Raw genomic sequence first — 17,279 nt, 5'->3', positions numbered from 1 at the left:
TATGATTGGTGAAGAAGCAGTTATAGCATTAGACGGTCTGAGGGAGTGACTGCTTGGTCGCTCAGTCGTGTCTGACTCTTCGTGACCCTGTGGCCTGCAGCCCACCAGGCTCCTCTGTCTAAAGGATTGTCTCAGCAAGAATACTGGAGTGGGTTGCCATTTCCTCCTCCTGGAGATCTTCCCGACCCGGGGACTGAGCCCATGTCTCCTGAGTCTCCTGCACTGTAGGCGGATTCTTTACTGCTGAGCCACTGGGGAAGCCCTTTAGACAGTCTAAGGTTATTCATGCCTAACTCTGAGAATCTAGACTTATTGATCAGAAAGTTAGCAAGTGCCAATTAAATAAATCCTCCCTGAGACTGAGAACAGAATGTAGGAATTTATTGGCGACTGATGTTTGTCATTTGTCTTCTCATCTATGTGCCTTAGAACTGTCTTCTTAGAAGATCTTGTTAAAGGAAAGCAAACCCTGGGGTGGCTGACTGAGAGGAAAACTGAGAAGGGGGTGAGATCAGTTGAATGGCAGAGCTCTGTGGGGTGCTGTGCCCAGGCAGAGCCATCCGGAGGTTCAGGTCTAAGAAGCTGCCAGGTGCATGCTCTGCTCACCATAGCGAACTGGCCCCTTGCTGTGTGCACACTTGAGGCTGTTCAAAGCATAGGGAACTATATTTAACATCTTCTAAGGTCTGTCTAGTCAAGGCTATGGTTTTTCCAGTGGTCATGTATGGATGTGAGAGTTGGACTGTGAAGAAGGCGGAGCGCTGAAGAATTGATGCTCTTGAACTATGGTGTTGGAGAAGACTCTTGAGAGTCCCTTGGACTGCAAGGAGATCCAACCAGTCCATTCGGAAGGAGATCAGCCCTGGGATTTCTTTGGAAGGAATGATGCTAAAGCTGAAACTCCAGTACTTTGGCCACCTCATGCGAAGAGTTGACTCATTGGAAAAGACTCTGATGCTGGGAGGGATTGGGGACAGGAGGAGAAGGGGACGACAGAGGATGAGATGGCTGGATGGCATCACTGACTTGTTGGACGTGAGTCTGAGTGAACTCCGGGAGTTGGTGATGGACAGGGAGGCCTGGTGTGCTGCGATTCATGGGGTTGCGAGGAGTCGGACACGACTGAGCGACTGAACTGAACTGAACTGACTGAATAACCTATAAGGGAAAATAAACTGCAAACATATATATGCTACTGAACCACTTTGTTGTACATTTGAAACTAACACAATATTGTAAATTAACTATATTAGAATTTAAAAATTTAAAAAATCAGAGGAGGTATTGTCTGTGACTCATTCAAGGTGTCTAATCCTACTGCCCCTTTAGGCCTACCTGGTATGAGGATGTTTTATTTTTTATTTTTTTAAAGAATATTCACTTATTTGACTGCTCTGGGTCTTAGTTGTGCCGTGTGGGATCTTCAGTCTTTGTTGGGGCGTGCAAGGTCCTTAGTTGTGGCTTGTGAACTCTTCGTTGCACCGTGTGGGATCTAGTTTCCTAACCAACCATCGAACCCGGGCCTGCTGCATTGGGAGCACGGAATCTCAGCCACTGGACTACCAGAGAAGTCCCTGAGGATGTTTTAACTTACTCTTCCATCTCCTTTATTTTCATTCTGGATGTGCCATGGTGATTATTCTTCAAGGGAGAAGGAAGACTAGTACCTATCTCAAGCTGGGCTGAGGTCCAGCCCTATGGTAGGGGTCAGGTTTTCCTCCTCTGGACTCTCCCCTGCCTCCTGCTGTGTGGGCACAGATTATGCATCTTCAGGGCTGGAGAGGGTCATGGAAGGAACGTGCCCACCAGCAGAAGCTGACCACCGGGAGGCTCACAGGCACCTTGCAAGCTCATCTCTCCTCTTGAACTTCCTCCCTTATTGTTCGCATTGCTAGCTTTGGAGGGCTTCTCCCACAAGTCATGGCCTCTTAAGAATGTGCTTTCTTCCTAAAGGCCTGTCTTGGGCTTTCAGAGGAAAAAGAAGAGAGATTAGTTGGTTTTCTCAAGCCTTACATTGCTCTGATTCACAGGGTAAGGAGCTTTTAACCTTTGGGGGTGGGTGTTGTGAGGGTACTTTCTGGGGCTCTCCATATACTTTTTTAACCAGAGTTATCTGCAACAGGATGCTCCCCTGGCAGGGAATGCAGGAGAGGACCAGCAAAGACTGCTAATTTATATCAGTGCCTTGTGAAGCCTGGGACATGAGCAGAGGGCAAGGAGGTTTCTCAGTGGCATCTCAAAAGCTGTTTGCTGAACTGGATTGAAACATCTAATAATTCTAAATGCTGGTCTTCCTAGGCTGTAGTGATTTAATGATTGCTTTAATAAGATCTATGTTGGTTCTGGTTGCATTCATTACATCCCATCGTTTTGATTCTGCATTAATTTTGGATACTTCCCTAATGTTAGTTGTTTTAAAAATAGTGTTTGCTCTGTCCTGCATTGCAAATTCAATTTCTGTGAAAACCTGACTGTCATAGTTGCTCTAACTTGGGATTGTTTACCTTTATGGACGTTGGCCTTCAAGAGCATGGAGTGTTGTTGGAGAACAGTTGGAAGCTGAATGTGGTTGTGTGATCTGGTTCCTACAACTGTCAGGCTGGTGGTTGGACACAGGACGCCTTTCTCTATTTCATATCTGATTCATTCAGAGCGTGAGAAAACAAAAGCCAAATGTGGAGTATATTCAATGTGTTCAACTTCTCTTTTTATTTTTATTTCCTTTCTCTAAGCATTACTCATTATTTCTACAAATGCCATCAGTTTTATGGAGGTGAAAACCCAATTTTAGTTTCCTAACACTATGGATATGAGCAGTATTGGCTTCTATTTCAATGATAGAATAATTCAGATAAATAATTCAAGATTTGGGGAGATCAGGACATGAGAGCAGGAACTGAGAAACTGGTAATTTACCAATGTATATTTATAGATTAAAATGCTAAATGGCTAGGATTTTATGACCAACTACAATAAATCTAATTATTCTTTACAACTGTCAAGTGGCATTGAATAGGTTGACTGTATGTTCTTGGAAGAGTGGTCAATTTTGCCCACTTCTGACTGAAGCTCAAAGTTGCTGTAAACAATTTGACTGTAGTAGAGTCGAGTCCTGATGATGCCACTTTTGCTGCAGAATCTGGGCCGTATGGCATGTGCATGAAAGGAAAGGGGACAATGATCAGCTCTGAAGTGTGCATGTGTGCAATGTGAACATGTGAGAGAGTCTATACGACTACGACTACAGGCCATATGATTCTTGGGCCAGAAGTTATCGTAACATGAGTCTTCTCATCTGTATCAGCATAAATAAGTCATTCTTTCAATTCTCTCTGTCCTCTATATCAGGCTTGTGTCAGCTTATCTTTTTGCTTTAATATTTACTTATTTATCTGGCTGCTCTGAGTCTTAGTTGTAGCATGCAGGACCTCTGATCCTTGTGGGGACACAGGGAATCTCTAGTTACCGCACGTGGGAGTTTTCAGCTGCAGCGTGTGAACTCTTAGTTGAGGCCGTGGGATCTAGTTCCCTGACAGGGAGTTGAACCTGGGCCCCCTGCACTGGGAGTCTTAGCTACTGGACCACCAGGGAAGTCCTTGTGTTAGGTTATCTTGTTTCTGCACTCTGGTGCACAGACATATAGACTCTTAAAGTTGGAAGGGAACTTTTAGAAGTTTGCTAGCCTAATCATAGAAAAGGACTCCTTCCTACAGTCTCCTAAATAAAATGATTATTCAGCCTCTACTTGAATAAGCTGGAGAAGGAAATGGCAACCCACTCCAGTATTCTTGCCTGGAGAATCCCGTGAACGGAGGAGCCTGGTGGGCTGCTGTCTGTGATTGAAGGGACTTAGCAGCAGCAGCAGCACTTGAATAAGCACTTCCGGTAATGAGGAGCTGATAGCTTCACAAAAAAACACATACCAATTTTGGGTGATTCTAATTTTTAGGATGTTCCCCTTTAGTTTTGGTTGATATCTTCCTCTTCGAAACTTCCTTAGCTATGACTTTACAGGTCTGTTGCATGATCTGGATCCTTCTACTTCAGGACAGTGTATCATGTCTATGAAGACCAGCAACTCCCAGTAGATTCTTCTTTTTTCCAGTTGAAATATTCCAAAGTCTCCTTCAATGAATGCTCTTGGTTGCTTTGTAGAGAAGTATTCTCTCCTCCCTTCCCACTTGTTGAATATTAAACTTCTTGAACCTGTGGATCCTGGAGGTTCTTCTTCCTTGGAATTCCACAAAGTCTGATATGCCTTCTCTGAGGAAAGTCTCCTTCTTCTTACAAGTTCCAGTTGTACAATTTTGAGTTCTTTTCTTGCTCCTCTTTACCTTACTTTACTTCCCAGCATCCTTGTACATCAAGTACTGAGCCATTTTCCTTATCTTTACTCTTTTACAATTATTGTCACTCTGTCTTCCTTCTTGGATTATTTCTTCCATTCTCCTTTGAAAAAATTTAAATTCTTCCATCATCTGGAAAAGAAACACTCTTTAGATCCTTTTCTTTTTCCTCTTGCTGCGAAATCAGATTATAGTTGCAGCCCTTAGAACCAATGAGTGCAAAATGACCAAGAGCAACATAACATAAAGTCTTATCAGTTCAGTTCAGTTGCTCAGTCATGTCTGACTCTGTGACCCCATGGATTATAAAATGCCAGGCTTCCCTGTCCATCACTCTCATTCTGCCTGGATGCTGTCAACCCAACTAGATCATGTATGTGACTCTGAGTATAGATGATTCATTGGGTGTGTATCACTGGTAAAGTCTTGAGTATGCAGTTTGTCAATGTGGGCTTAAGGATAGTTACTGCCAATGGCAGTTTAAATTTTATCTGCAAATGATTTCAACCTTATGGCTCTCATTCTTCTCTCAATTCTACAGAACTTTTACTCTTTACCATAGAATGTAATTACATAAACTTTGGTACTGCTTATTGTCAAGAAGGAACAAAAAATGAGAGCAGGCATGTCCTTGGCGTTCCTCTCCTTTATTTTTCAGATTAATAGGATATCAGGGGGAATATTTAGTTCATCCAAGGTTACACTGTTAATTGAGCAGCTGGTCAGATACTGTTTCCACTAGACCACTTAGCTAGGTAACTCTTTTGGCTTTAGTAGAGAAGGAGGCTTAAACTGTGGCATTTCTGATCTCTAATGTGTGTGTTCATTTTTTCTCTTTTACCGCTTAGCACTGTGCCTGGTATAGTTCTCAATAAAAGCTGGTTAATGAATATTTCAAGATTTTTTTTTTTTTGGAAGTTGGAAAGATGTTTAAAGCGAAAAGACCATATCGAGTAATGAGGAATTCAGTATAACTATGGAGGTCAGATCTTGGGAGAAAGAGGCTGTGAGGTTTGTTCAGAGATAGATAAAACATCTTGCTGGGTGCCATGGTGCCTACAAAGGATGTAGAACTCAGTCCAATCTCAGTGAGTTTATAATGGGATGAATATACTTGGCACTGTAGAAATGGGATAAAAAGAGAGACGAGACTGCACCATATGAAAAAAATTAACTTCCAATCCAAAGGAGAATGTAATCAATGAGGAGCTCAGAGAAGGGAAGGCAATGGAAGGCTTGCTGTTATGTTGGAAGGGTGGTAAGTATAAGTGAGACATAGGTGTGCCCCAAAACAGTATTGTTCATTGAGTTCCAGCCACAAGTGGCAAACAGTTCACAAACCCACAGTCAGCTTAAGTTCCTGAGACGGCGGAGGTTAAGAATGTAGAAAAGGGAACAAGAGTTTATTAGGCACATTGGTTGTGTTCAGTTGCTAAGTCATGTCCCACTATTTGTGACCCCATGAACTACAGCACGCCAGGCTTCTCTGTCCTTCACTATCTCCTGGAGTTTGCTCAAACTCATGTCCACTGAGCTGGTGATTCCATCCAACCACCTTATCCCCTGTCACCTCTTTCTCCTCCCGCCCTCAATCATTCCCAGCATCAAGGTCTTTTCCAATGACTCGGCTCTTCACATCAGGTGGCCAAAGTATTGGAGCTTCAGCTTCAGCATTGGTCCTTCCAGTGAATACTCAGGATTGATTTCCTTTAGGATTGAGTGCTTTGATCTCCTGCTGTCCAAGGGACTCCCAAGAGTCTTCTCTGGCACTCAGCCTTCTTTATTGGGCACCTTGTATGTGCTTGTGCTTAGTCGCAGCATCCTGTCTGACTCTTTGTGACCCCATGGACTGTAGCCCACCAGGCTCCTCTGTCCATGGGATTCTCCAGGGAGAATACTGGAGTTGCCATTTCCTTCTCCAAGGGATCTTCCCAACCCAGGGATTGAGCCCGGGTCTTCTGCATTGCAGGCAGACTGCTATACATCAATTCAATAGATTTCCCGAGCACTTGCTCCATGTCAGGCCGTGTGTTAGATGTTGGGGATTCAGCAGAGATCAAGGATCAGTGCCATCTTTTCACTGGAGTGTAAATTCAAGGGTAGGCCAGGCTGTGTGCTAGGAACCGGGTGTTCCAGGTCCTGGTTTCCCTGTTTAATGAATTTTACAGTAGTTTCTTCTGCTGCACCCAACACCAGCCTTCTTCAGAGGCTCTGTCTCCCTCAAGCCTAGTTCTGTTCCCTGTGAACAGGCTGGGATCCCCATGGATTGGTGACATCACCCGCCATTGGATGCCCAATGCACATTCCTGTCGTCACTGGTGAGCAGGGTCCTGGTGAAAGGAGCTCAGTCCTTCATTTGACTTCAGACTTTCCACTTCCCTTTTAAAATGTCTGACTGGCATAGTTATTTCTCAATAACAGCAACCTCAGCCTGAAAAGAACCCAAGGCTTAGGAAAGAGGTGCCTGCGTGTGTTTGCTGTCAAACACAGATCACTGGCTGCTCCCCTCACTTCTTTCTCTGGTGGGAGCACCACGCATTAGAGGTTCGGGGTCTGGGATTGGCACGGTGTAGAAAGGGCACCTCCCTGGCCGCAACCCCCATGTGTTCTAAATGCCATGTTCCCTGGTCACCAGGGCCAGCCTTGGAGTAGTGGAGTCACATGGCCTGAGAGCCTCGAGGGGCAGGGGAGCCAGGTGTGCAGAGCGTGCGCGTGTGTCTCGTCCCTGTCTGTGGAGGGTTGCTGTGGGCATGTCCTACTCTGCAGTTTGACACATGTCAACGTCAAACAACAGTCTGACAGGATCTCTTATCTGACATAGACCATTTTACAGAAAGCTGACATAGACCATTTTACAGAACATGAATTACCGAGGGTCTCTTCATGGTGAGCTGAACAGAGTAGTTAGTTCTTGCTTTAAGAATGAACCTTGTAGGGTCTGCCAGGTTCCCCTGAGGATTTGTCCTTTGGCTTTGGGGAGCCCTGAGGGAGAAAATCCCCTCCACATCCCCACGGTTCCTTCCTTTCTGATGAATGCTTGCTCTTCTGCTCAGCGGATGCCTCCCAGGACCCGGGGGGAGATGAGCCTCCTTCTGCAGAGACCTTTGGCTGGACTTCTCTGGCTCTCCCAGAGGTGAGAGACCGCGGTTCCTGAAGCCTCAGGCTTGGCACCAGCTTGGCTGTGGTGGATCTAGGACCCTGACCTCCAGCCTCACTCCATCTAAGGGCCTCTGTGTCCCAGAGCGACCTTGTGGGCTCTCCCTCTGACTGGCTCTTCACAACCTCTGCCACGAGTGATTTTTGCTCTAGACACGGGCCAATGGATTCCTGAAAGGGGCTGTGTGGGCTCTGCTCTCCATCTCTGCCCTGGTGTGGGTCTGGCGGCGCTCTCCTCTGTGGTCTGGGCAGGGAATGATGATGAACCAGGGCTGCTGTTGTTTTTGTGTTGTGATATTTAAAGCAAGCTAAGCTCTCATTACTGTAATACAGTATATGCTTTGGGCTGGAGGGAGGAGTAGCATCCCTCCCAGATCAGGGGCAGTTCTGTGATGTTGCAGGGAGCCTGGGAAAGTGTTTGGACCATGGCTGATAGAGTTCAGAGTTCCAGGGCTGAGAGGGGCTGCAGAGCTCCCCCACTCTTTCTCCTCCCAGCCCCCTCACTTGAACCAGGAGGGAGCTGAGCTTGCTCAAGGAAAGGGATTGCTCAGGCTGTAGCGTGGTAGTGGAAGGGTTGGGACTAGAATGCAGGCCCTGAGATGGATTTGTGAGAGTAGGTACAGCTTCTGCTTCTGCCCTCCTCATTAATTCAAGATCCTTTTGAGGCCCCGAACTTCATTTGTATCTGTAATTTTGTATTCTGTTTCTTAAGTGAAGGGGCCCTTCCAACTGTCTAAATTTCAAGAGCCACAGAACCGCCCGTCCCTGCCCAGACCTTTCTACTACATTGAACTGCCTGTGTTTGTGAGGGGAAGGGGCACATGGGAACACCGAGCTGTCTCAGTGCTGTGATGTCAAGGGCAGCTCTGAGGTCAGGTACCTGAGGGGCTCCAGGTCAGCCAGTGGGAATCAAGGAGCACGAGGTGCAGGCAGGGGCATATGATCTTGTAGCCTCACTCCTAGGCATGTGTCTGGAGAAGATTCTCATGAAAAGAGATAAAGGCACCCCAATGCTCATAGCAGCATTGTTTGCAATATCCGAGCTACCAGGGAAGCCCCAAAGACATAGAAGCCACCTTAAATGTTTATCCTCAGATGCATGGATAATGAAAATGTGGTACATTTACACAATGGAGTGTCACTCAGCCATAAAAAAGAATGAAAAATGCCATTTGCAGCAGCATGGATGGACCCAAAGAGGATCATACTAAGTGAAGTAAGTCAGAAAGTGAAAGACAAATACCACGATGTCTCTTGTATGTGTAATCTAATATATGATACAAATAAACTTGTTTACAAAACAGAAGCAGACTCACAGATACAGAAAGCGAACTTATGGTTACCAAATGGGAAAGGGGCTGGGGAGGGATAAATTAGGAGTTTGGGATTAACAGGTATACACTACTGTATAGAAAATAAATAGCAAGGTCCCATTGTATAGCACAGGGAACTACATTCAATATCTTATGATAAACCAGAATGGGAAAGAGCATGAAAAACCATATATCCATATGTGTGTGTGTGTGTGTGTGTGTGTAAATCACTGTGAATATAACTGAATCACTTTGATGTATACCAGAAACTGATACAACATTGTAAATTGACTATACTTCAATTTAAAGAAAAGGTGGAGGCCAGGGGGACGGCCTCCCGAAGGCAGATTCACTTGCTGGCAGTGTGATAGCAATCTTGCAAGTGTAGGCGAGCTGAACATAACTTTGTGCCTGGTGACAATGTAGAGTTTGAGTGGACTGGGTGGGGAGAGCATGGCAGAGTGCAGCCCCCAGACCTCATCAGCCTTCCGGTGGGTAACCATATACTGAATGCTCTTGCACTTGCCACTTGTGTGATCTTGGACAAATTATCTGTTCTCTGTGTTTCTGTCTTCTCGTCTGCAAAATGAGGACAAAAAAAAAAAAAAAACTTCAGAGAGTTGTTATGAGGGCTGAGAAAATTCATGTAACACTGAGCATATTGCCTACTGTGTAATACGTGCTCCAGAAATCTTTACTGTGGCTCTCATAAGTGCTGAGATAAGAAATATCCTTGCCCTTTGGAACTCACAGTTTTACTGAGGAGACAAGATTGTCCCACATACATACAAGCACAGTTAGGGACTATATCAGTCAGTGGATGGTATCTGCTCTGTTACGGTGTACAGATGCAAAGGAGTTGAGCGAGGAGACTCCATTTTGACCTGGAAGCACTGCCAAAAAGGAGGGGAGAGACTAATTGAAGAAGCCGGTGCACTCCATCTTCTCAGCTGTCAGCAGGGAGACGGACAGGCCAACAGCCACTCCTGGATCCTAAGGACCCCTCTGGACATCTGTTCATCTGCCTAACATGTTCGCCGATTGTCTCCAGACTATGCTCTGAAAATTCAAAGAGGGCATGACAAGGTCCCTGCCTGCAGGTGCTCACACAACCTAGCAGGGAGGGGCGTCCAGAGAAATAGTTCTACTAACAAATGTTCTATTCATATCTATATATATCTCCAAGGCCATCATCTGAGGCCAAAGGTGGGATGGGGCAAGTCAGATAGGTGTTCAGAGCATGAGTTTGAACAAAAGCATGGATCTACTTGGTGAAAAGGGACAGCTCAAAAGCCATGAGGTCTCATTCAAAGGAACTGGAAGGTGTGAGTCTTTCTGCAGGAGAGGTGGAGTTGATTAGAACTTTCTGAGATGGAGAATCCCCATTCTCAGTCTTTGAGACCAGGATCTCAGGCTTTGAGACCAGGATCAGGCACGCTTTTGGTCTCTCACTTGTCCTTGGCAATGTAGGGGTTAGGAGCTGAGCTAGGAAGTGGGGAGGATTAGGCCTGGCAGGTGGGGGAGAGGAGGCTCTTCACACATCAGGAGTAAGTGCCAGGCGTTGGTGACGCACAGGGAAACTTCCTGAAGTCAGATGAAGTCTGCAGATGTTTCATAGCCTTAAATAAACTTATATTTTCTGGTTCAGAGGCTTCCAGTGAAAGTAACAGAAGGGAATGCCAGCTAGCAATATGAAGGAAGCGTGAAATGCAAAGGGTTAGAGGCCAGACTTCTTGTGATCAGTGACATTATTATTTTGGCAAGGATTGCAGGAGCTGCAGGTGAGGAGGGAGTGACTTGCTTGAAGAGAAGGGTAGGAACCAACAAAGGGGTCCCAGACATTTGGTCCTCACCCAACTGCTGAATGAAACTTTTGGGCTCTGGGGTTTGGGCAGGGACTCTTGGGCTATATTTGTCTAAGGTGGTGGGGCCCACTTTACATTTAGTGTCTATATGTCCCCATGACAAGAATTGCATAATACCGCATCTTCTGCTTTGCTCTCAGTCAGTCAGTCAGTCAGTTCAGTTGCTCAGTCGTGCCGACTGTTTGCGACCCTATGAATTGCAGAACGCCAGGCCTCCCTGTCCATCACCAACTCCCGGAGTTCACTCAGACTCACGTCCATCGAGTCAGTGATGCCATCCAGCCATCTCATCCTCTGTCGTCCCCTTCTCCTCCTGCCCCCAATGCCTGCTCTGCCACCCCTAAACTCAGAGCAAAGTGAGAAGATTAAGTTTATCACTGCTGCTCCATGTCCTTGCCTTGCTTGTTTTTCTTAAGACTCTTAAGCGTAGGAAGAGCTTCAGGTCCCCAAAAGGGTCTATGAGGTATCTGAGCTTGGTAGCGATGGCAAATAAGCTGGTCAGCGCTGAATTCCTCTCTTTCTTTTTCTCAGCCTTGAAGGTCTTAGTAAGCCTTTACCTCTTTCATTGGCCAGCCCCGTCAAACTTTGCAATTTTTCAGAATTCTTTGCTTTTTCTTTTTCCTTCTAGGTCTTTCCTAAAGTCCATTATTCATCCAGGCCCACTTGTGTGTCTCCTCCTCTATTACACCATCCCTGTAGCTATGACCTGCCATGAACTTGCCGGCCTGCTATCTTCATTTTTCCAAATGTTTGCATGTGCCAGCCATGTAATTCTCCTGATGCTTTTTTGTTGTATTGCCTCCAGGTGACTCAACCTGTACGGGACTCACAACAGATTTTCAGTATATATGTGTCACCTCAACTGCTGAGCTGTTTTTTTCCTGTGCACCCTTCTATTCATAGCAACTCTTGTCATTGTTATTCAGTTGCTAAGTCGTGTGTGATTCTGTGACCCCATGGACGGTAGCACGCCAGGCCTCCCTGTCCCTTACCGTCTCCTGGAGTTGGCCCAATTTCATGTCCATTGAATTGGTGATGCTTTCTAACCATCTCATCTACTGCTGCACTCTTCTCCTTTGGCCATCAATCTTTCCCAGCATCAGGGTCCTTTCCAATGAGTCAGCCGTTTGCAGCAGGTAGTCAAAGTATTGGAGTCTCATAGTACTACTGCTGCTGCTGCTGCTGCTAAGTCACTTCAGTCGTGTCTGACTCTGTACGACCCCTGAGACAGAAGCCCACCAGGCTCCCCCGTCCCTGGGATTCTCCAGGCAAGAACACTGAAGTGGGTTGCCATTGCCTTCTCCAATGCATGAAAGTGAAAAATGAAAGCAAAGTCGTTCAGTCGTGTCCGACTCTTAGCGACCCCATGGACTGCAGCCTACCAGGCTCTTCCATCCATGGGATTTCCCAAGCAAGAGTACTGGAGTGGGGTGCCATTGCCTTCTCAGCATAGTACTACTGCTAACAACTAAACGCTAACAGGTACTTACTATCTCCCAGGCACCGGTGCTATCAGTCCTTTACAAGCATCATCTCAGTTAACTTTAATTGTGACACCATTTTCTACTTTTATCCATATTTCATACTTTCCAGATCTATAGAAAAGTGTCCTTCAACCCAGAGATCAATTAGTATCTGGCTGAAGTGCCTGACCTGTATCATGGCTGAAGTTTTCACTACAGAATACAGTTGCAAAGCCCTAAGAGGTGAAATCCTTGCTTCCTCGTTCAGCTGATGGTCTCAGAGAAGGTGAGGGATCTCCATTCTTTCTGTGGCAAAAGCACTGGTGTTAACCCTTGTATTCGGGAGTCCCTATGTTAAGGGAAAGATACCTAGGTCCCTTTGTTGAAAGGGGAGATGCTGGCTGGTGGGCATCCTGCAGGGACCTGAAGCAGGGTTCATTGGCAGCACACCTAATCTCTTCTGAGGCTCAGGAGGGTTTCTTATGGATGGATGAGATCAAATTTACTTCACATTGATTGGGCCTATGCTAATTAATAAGCAGCCTGATGGAGACACGTGTTCTTAAGAGGCCAGCACTACCGAGGACCACAAGAATAAGGCAGCCCTCGTGGAAATGGCATGGCTGGAACCAGGTCTTGGCCCTCGTGGCTTGGGGTGGCTGGATTGAAAGGTCATTGGGACATGTGCACTCTCACATGGGGACAGAACAGCACTTGATCTAGCAGTGTGATCACATCACTCTCCCGCCAGACATGGCCCATCCCTGCTCTCCTCAGCCCCAGGCTGGTTTGTGCTGTGCTGGTTCATAGTTAAGTGCCGAGTCTTTCATGACTTGTGAATGACTGTACGCAAAGGGTCAAGTCACTTTCTCCAGAGACAGCATCACTCATAGGATGTTCCCAACAAGGTTTAGTGTGCTTGTCAAAGGCAAGGAGTTGGTATTGGTGGTGTTGCCTGTTTTATTACCATTGAAATGACCTGCCCATCAACTGCAAGTGTTCCTGAGCACCGCTGTGTAGGTGTGAACCGGTGCACATAAGGGTGATGACTGGGGAGGCATGTTTTTGCCTGTAACTTGTAAATTTATTGAGACAAGGAGATGTACATAGTAAAAATAAAGTAGAAATGTAAATATCTGTGAAAATGTATGAGCCGGACATTGTTCTAAGTACTTTCTATGTAATAACTCATTCCATCCTCACGACACTCCTACAGAGTCCAGGTTCAGGTGTGTGGTCAGGTCCACATAACTGGTGCAGGATTCAAACCTGGAAAGTCTGGCTTTGGACCTGGTGGCTGGGAAGGAGGTGTTGGAGAGAGGGGTGGTCAAGCATGGGGTGCGGGGACCCAGGGGCAATAGGAAGGGGTGATATAGTGAGTAAGATGCTGCTTCCAGATTTACTACCAAGCCCTCAAGGGAAAGGCACTTTACATGTGGATGGTTAGTCTTTCAGCCCACCTCTGGGTTTAATGAGAGAGCCGTGTCTCTTGCTCATCATTGTTTCCATCTTACCCCTAGACTTTGAGGCAATGGACAGATTGGTGATGAATAAAAACCAGGCAGCATTCAAAACCCAATCCTTGGGTCTGCAGGAAGCTGAGCCTTCTTTACCCAAGGAGGTTGTTCCAGTAATTTTTTGCCATGTGATGAATCACCTCACAACTTAGTGACTTAACAGACAGCAATCATGTCATTGTTATTATCACTTCTGTCTCTGGGGACGGGGCTCAGCTCAGCTGTCTTGCCCATGGTCTCTCCTGGGATTGTAACAGCTGATGGCTGAGGCTGGAGTCACCTGGGTGCCTTCCTCACTCACAAGTGTGTGAGTTTCTGCTGCTGCCTGCAGGGACCTTGGTGATGGCATCTGCCAAAAGACCTGTGCCTGGCTTCTCCACGTGGCCGGGGCTCCCATATTGCCTGGCAGTGCGTTCGCAGGGCAAGTCTGTGAGAGAGCCCGGTGGGTGCGGGGTACCTTCTAGGACCCAGCTCTGGAGGTTCACATCCATCACTCTTCCTGTTTTAATTTTGTTAGAGGCGAGGCACCCTGTTGAGCTTGTATTCAGGAGGAGGGAAACGAGATGCCAGCTTTCCGTGAACACATGGCTCCAGATCATGGATTTGTATACACATTTGAAAACCATCACAGAGATTTTCCAAATAACTTCATTCTGGTTTAAAGAGATCAGTTACCGAGACAGACGGGGCTAAAGCAGGTGCGTGTGCTGAGTTTGAGGAAAGAAAAGCAGAAGGCTGGGCCAAGGGAGGCAGTGACATCAGAGAACCCATGCTAGCCTGGGTGACCAGAGGCCTGGCCCTGCCTCTGACCAGCTGTTGCCCCCACGGAGGCCTCTCTGCTTTGGGGGCTGACTGACCTTCCTTACCTTTAACCACAAAGGATTGATACAGTTGAGTTTTCAGGTACCTTCAAGCTCTTGTGGCTGTGAGTCCATAATTTTGAGGACTACTATCTTTATTTCATTGGAGAAGGTGATGGCACCCCACTCCATTACTCTTGCCTGGAAAATCCCATGGGCGGAGGAACCTGGTGGGCTGCAGTCCATGGGGTTGTGAAGAGTCGGACACGACTGAGCGACTTCCCTTTCACTTTTCACTTTCATGCATTGGAGAAGGAAATGGCAACCCACTCCAGTGTTCTTGCCTGGAGAATCCCAGGGACAGGGGAGCCTGGTGGACTGCTGTCTGTGGGGTCACACAGAGTCGGATACGACTGAAGTGACTTAGCAATCTTTATTTCATAACCTCCAAAACCTTCTGACAAACCGTCAGTCAACCCTTCTGTTGACTGCCTCCAGGCAGCCCTCTGCTCCCCAGGACTTGGCTCAGGGGTCTGAGGAGCCTGGGTAGAGGGTGGGATGGGGCAAGAGAGTGAGAGAGGCGGGGTGGGGAAGGTGCTCAAGTGTGGAAGCCTGGAAGTCAGGGTGGGAGTGAGACAGCCTGGTGGAGAGCCGAGGCTGCTAGAACTCAGAGAGGCCGAAGGCTCTGCCAGGGGTTTCAGCAGGCCAAGGGATGCTGAGCTTCTAACAGAGCCTTTTGGGTTTAGAAAACACCCCGCCTTCACTTTGTATCAATATTTTCCCTCCCTCCTCCTAATCTCATGAAGGCATTATAGCGATTATATCCTTAGAAAGGATGGCAGACAAATGATGTCACACCACAGATGTTCTGTGGTCCCCTCTGCCTCTGGCAGGGGGGTGCCTTCCACACAGGGATCTCACTCAGTGACCTCTAGTTGTCTCCATTTTACAGGTGACAAGGGTGAGGAAAGCAAAGTACTCTTCTAACGAAGGCAGGAGCACAGCCGACTGTGTCCTCCTCCTCTGAGCAGCGAGGGTCAGCTTGGGTCATCTGGGGAACATCCTGTGTGCTTAAACACTTACAGACCAGGCCAACCCAGGTCTTTGGCTCAGCACTAAGCAGCTACATTTTGAGAAGCAAGAGATTGGGATTCCCAGAGGAAAGTTGGGAATGAGGAAGACATCAACAAATCCTTGGGAATCAATATAAAACAGGAGGATGTTCGGTACAGTGAGGGGGTGTATGTGTGTGTGTGTGTGTGGCTCTTCTTCTGCCAAAACTAAGCTCATTTCTGCATATTTGTTTGCTGAGTATTAAATACTCCAAAGATTGTGCTTTTTATTTGTTGAATCTGAAATGAAAAATGACTCAGCAGAGAGGAAAACAAGCCTTTAATGCCCCGAATGGCCCCTGAACGAAAATCTGTGGTCATAGAGCATGTGGCTTCTCTTCTCCCCACCAGGCTCTTCAATACACACACGAGGACAAGCATAGCATGCCCAGCTATGCACATGCCGCACCTCAGATTGACTCCTATTTGACCCAAGTCCCTTTATCTCATTTCCCTTCCCACTCCAGCCTTTCCAGGGCCCCCACCCCTTCCTGCAGGATGGTCTACCCGGGTTTAGGTGGAGGGGCCCTGGCTGCAGGCCACAGCTGATTTTCTAGAAGGGTAGGCACTTCCTATTTGGCTCTTTTCACAGGCTCAGTGTAAAGATCCCTCAGGGAAATCTGAGACTTTTTGTTTTTCCATAAACTGGTAGTCACCTCAGATTATCTCTAGCTTTTGAACCTGGAAGGATGGATTATCTGGGAAGAATGACCATCTGCCAAACCAGATGTGGCCTGCTTGGTACACAAGCTGTATTCCTGGAAAGTTGAGCATAAACTAGATTTAGGTATATTGAATCATATTCTGAATTACTGGAAGAATTTTCTATCAAAGGAATTTAGCAGCAGATCCTTTTGCAAAGTGAAGAATTATTTTGTAATGTGGAGACTCTCTCCACGATTTATGAGTTTGGTAAGTAGATGGAACATTTTTGTATACTGAATGTTATTTTAAATGTACTGTGTAGAAACTTGTTATTCAAAGGTACTCAGCACTGAAGGCTTGTTCAAAGAATTATTGTGTAATGTGGATAAACTTTTCATGATTTATGACCTTGGCAATTTCAGGCATTTCTTAAAGTGCGATATACCTCTAGCTCTGCTTCAGAGAAAAAGCTGATTTTTGCTAATAATCAGATTTGGGGGGAAAATGAGAACTCTACTATCTGTCAGTTATAGTCACTTCAGAGGGACTTGGGAGAAATAGAGGTACTCAAATTTTCCATTTTTTTTTTTAGGGCAGAAAATCCTAAGGGTGGCTTTTTTTGCCTACTTTCTGTGTTATCACCAAGGCGAAATTATGGTGCTATTTTTTCCAAATAAATGCAGTTAACTATTATAGCAACATTTATGAAACTGTTTCTTTTTATATTAACTCTGTATCATCTAAATAAATATCGCCTATCTACCTCTTCATCCTGTGTTTATCTCTTGTCTGTCTGTCTGTCTATCTGTCTACCATCTATCAGTCCTGTCGTAGGAAGCAGACACTGCAGTACGGCTCGTGTTTTGGAGCCCTGGAATCTGTTGCTCCACCAGTGCAGGGAGCCTCACACCCTGAGACCCCAGGTGTGTGAACTGTGTGACAGGCCTTAGCTTCTTGCACACCCTTTCTCACTCAGCAGCTCAGAGGTCGTTTCAGCACTCATCTTCGGGGCTCGATCTTCACTCACGCTCCTGTTTGAGCCCCAGAGTAGAGCTTGTGCCT

At 46.4% G+C, this 17,279-nt stretch overlaps 1 protein-coding gene across 4 annotated transcripts in view; it reads left to right on the top strand.

Annotated features, from left to right (window-relative positions):
* The window catches only part of DDR2 (discoidin domain receptor tyrosine kinase 2), a 186,136-nt gene that overhangs the window by 86,010 nt on the left and 82,847 nt on the right, over nt 1-17,279 (top strand). Inside the window, exon 3 of one of the 4 annotated variants that reach the window (XM_025287456.3) lies at nt 12,274-12,429. The exons of 2 other annotated variants lie outside the window; for them this stretch is intronic. In XM_025287456.3, the coding sequence (XP_025143241.1) occupies nt 12,415-12,429 (15 nt within the window). In that variant the 5' untranslated portion in view covers nt 12,274-12,414. Of the gene's footprint in view, nt 1-12,273; nt 12,430-16,245; nt 16,485-17,279 lie in introns of those variants that run through there. One more of the 4 variants, XM_006076005.4, reaches the window with a different exon arrangement.

The sequence above is a fragment of the Bubalus bubalis genome, chromosome 6 (genome assembly GCF_019923935.1).
Source record: "Bubalus bubalis isolate 160015118507 breed Murrah chromosome 6, NDDB_SH_1, whole genome shotgun sequence".
In the NCBI taxonomy this organism is placed as follows: Eukaryota; Metazoa; Chordata; class Mammalia; order Artiodactyla; family Bovidae; genus Bubalus; species Bubalus bubalis.
This window is presented reverse-complemented; position numbering and strand designations above follow the sequence as displayed.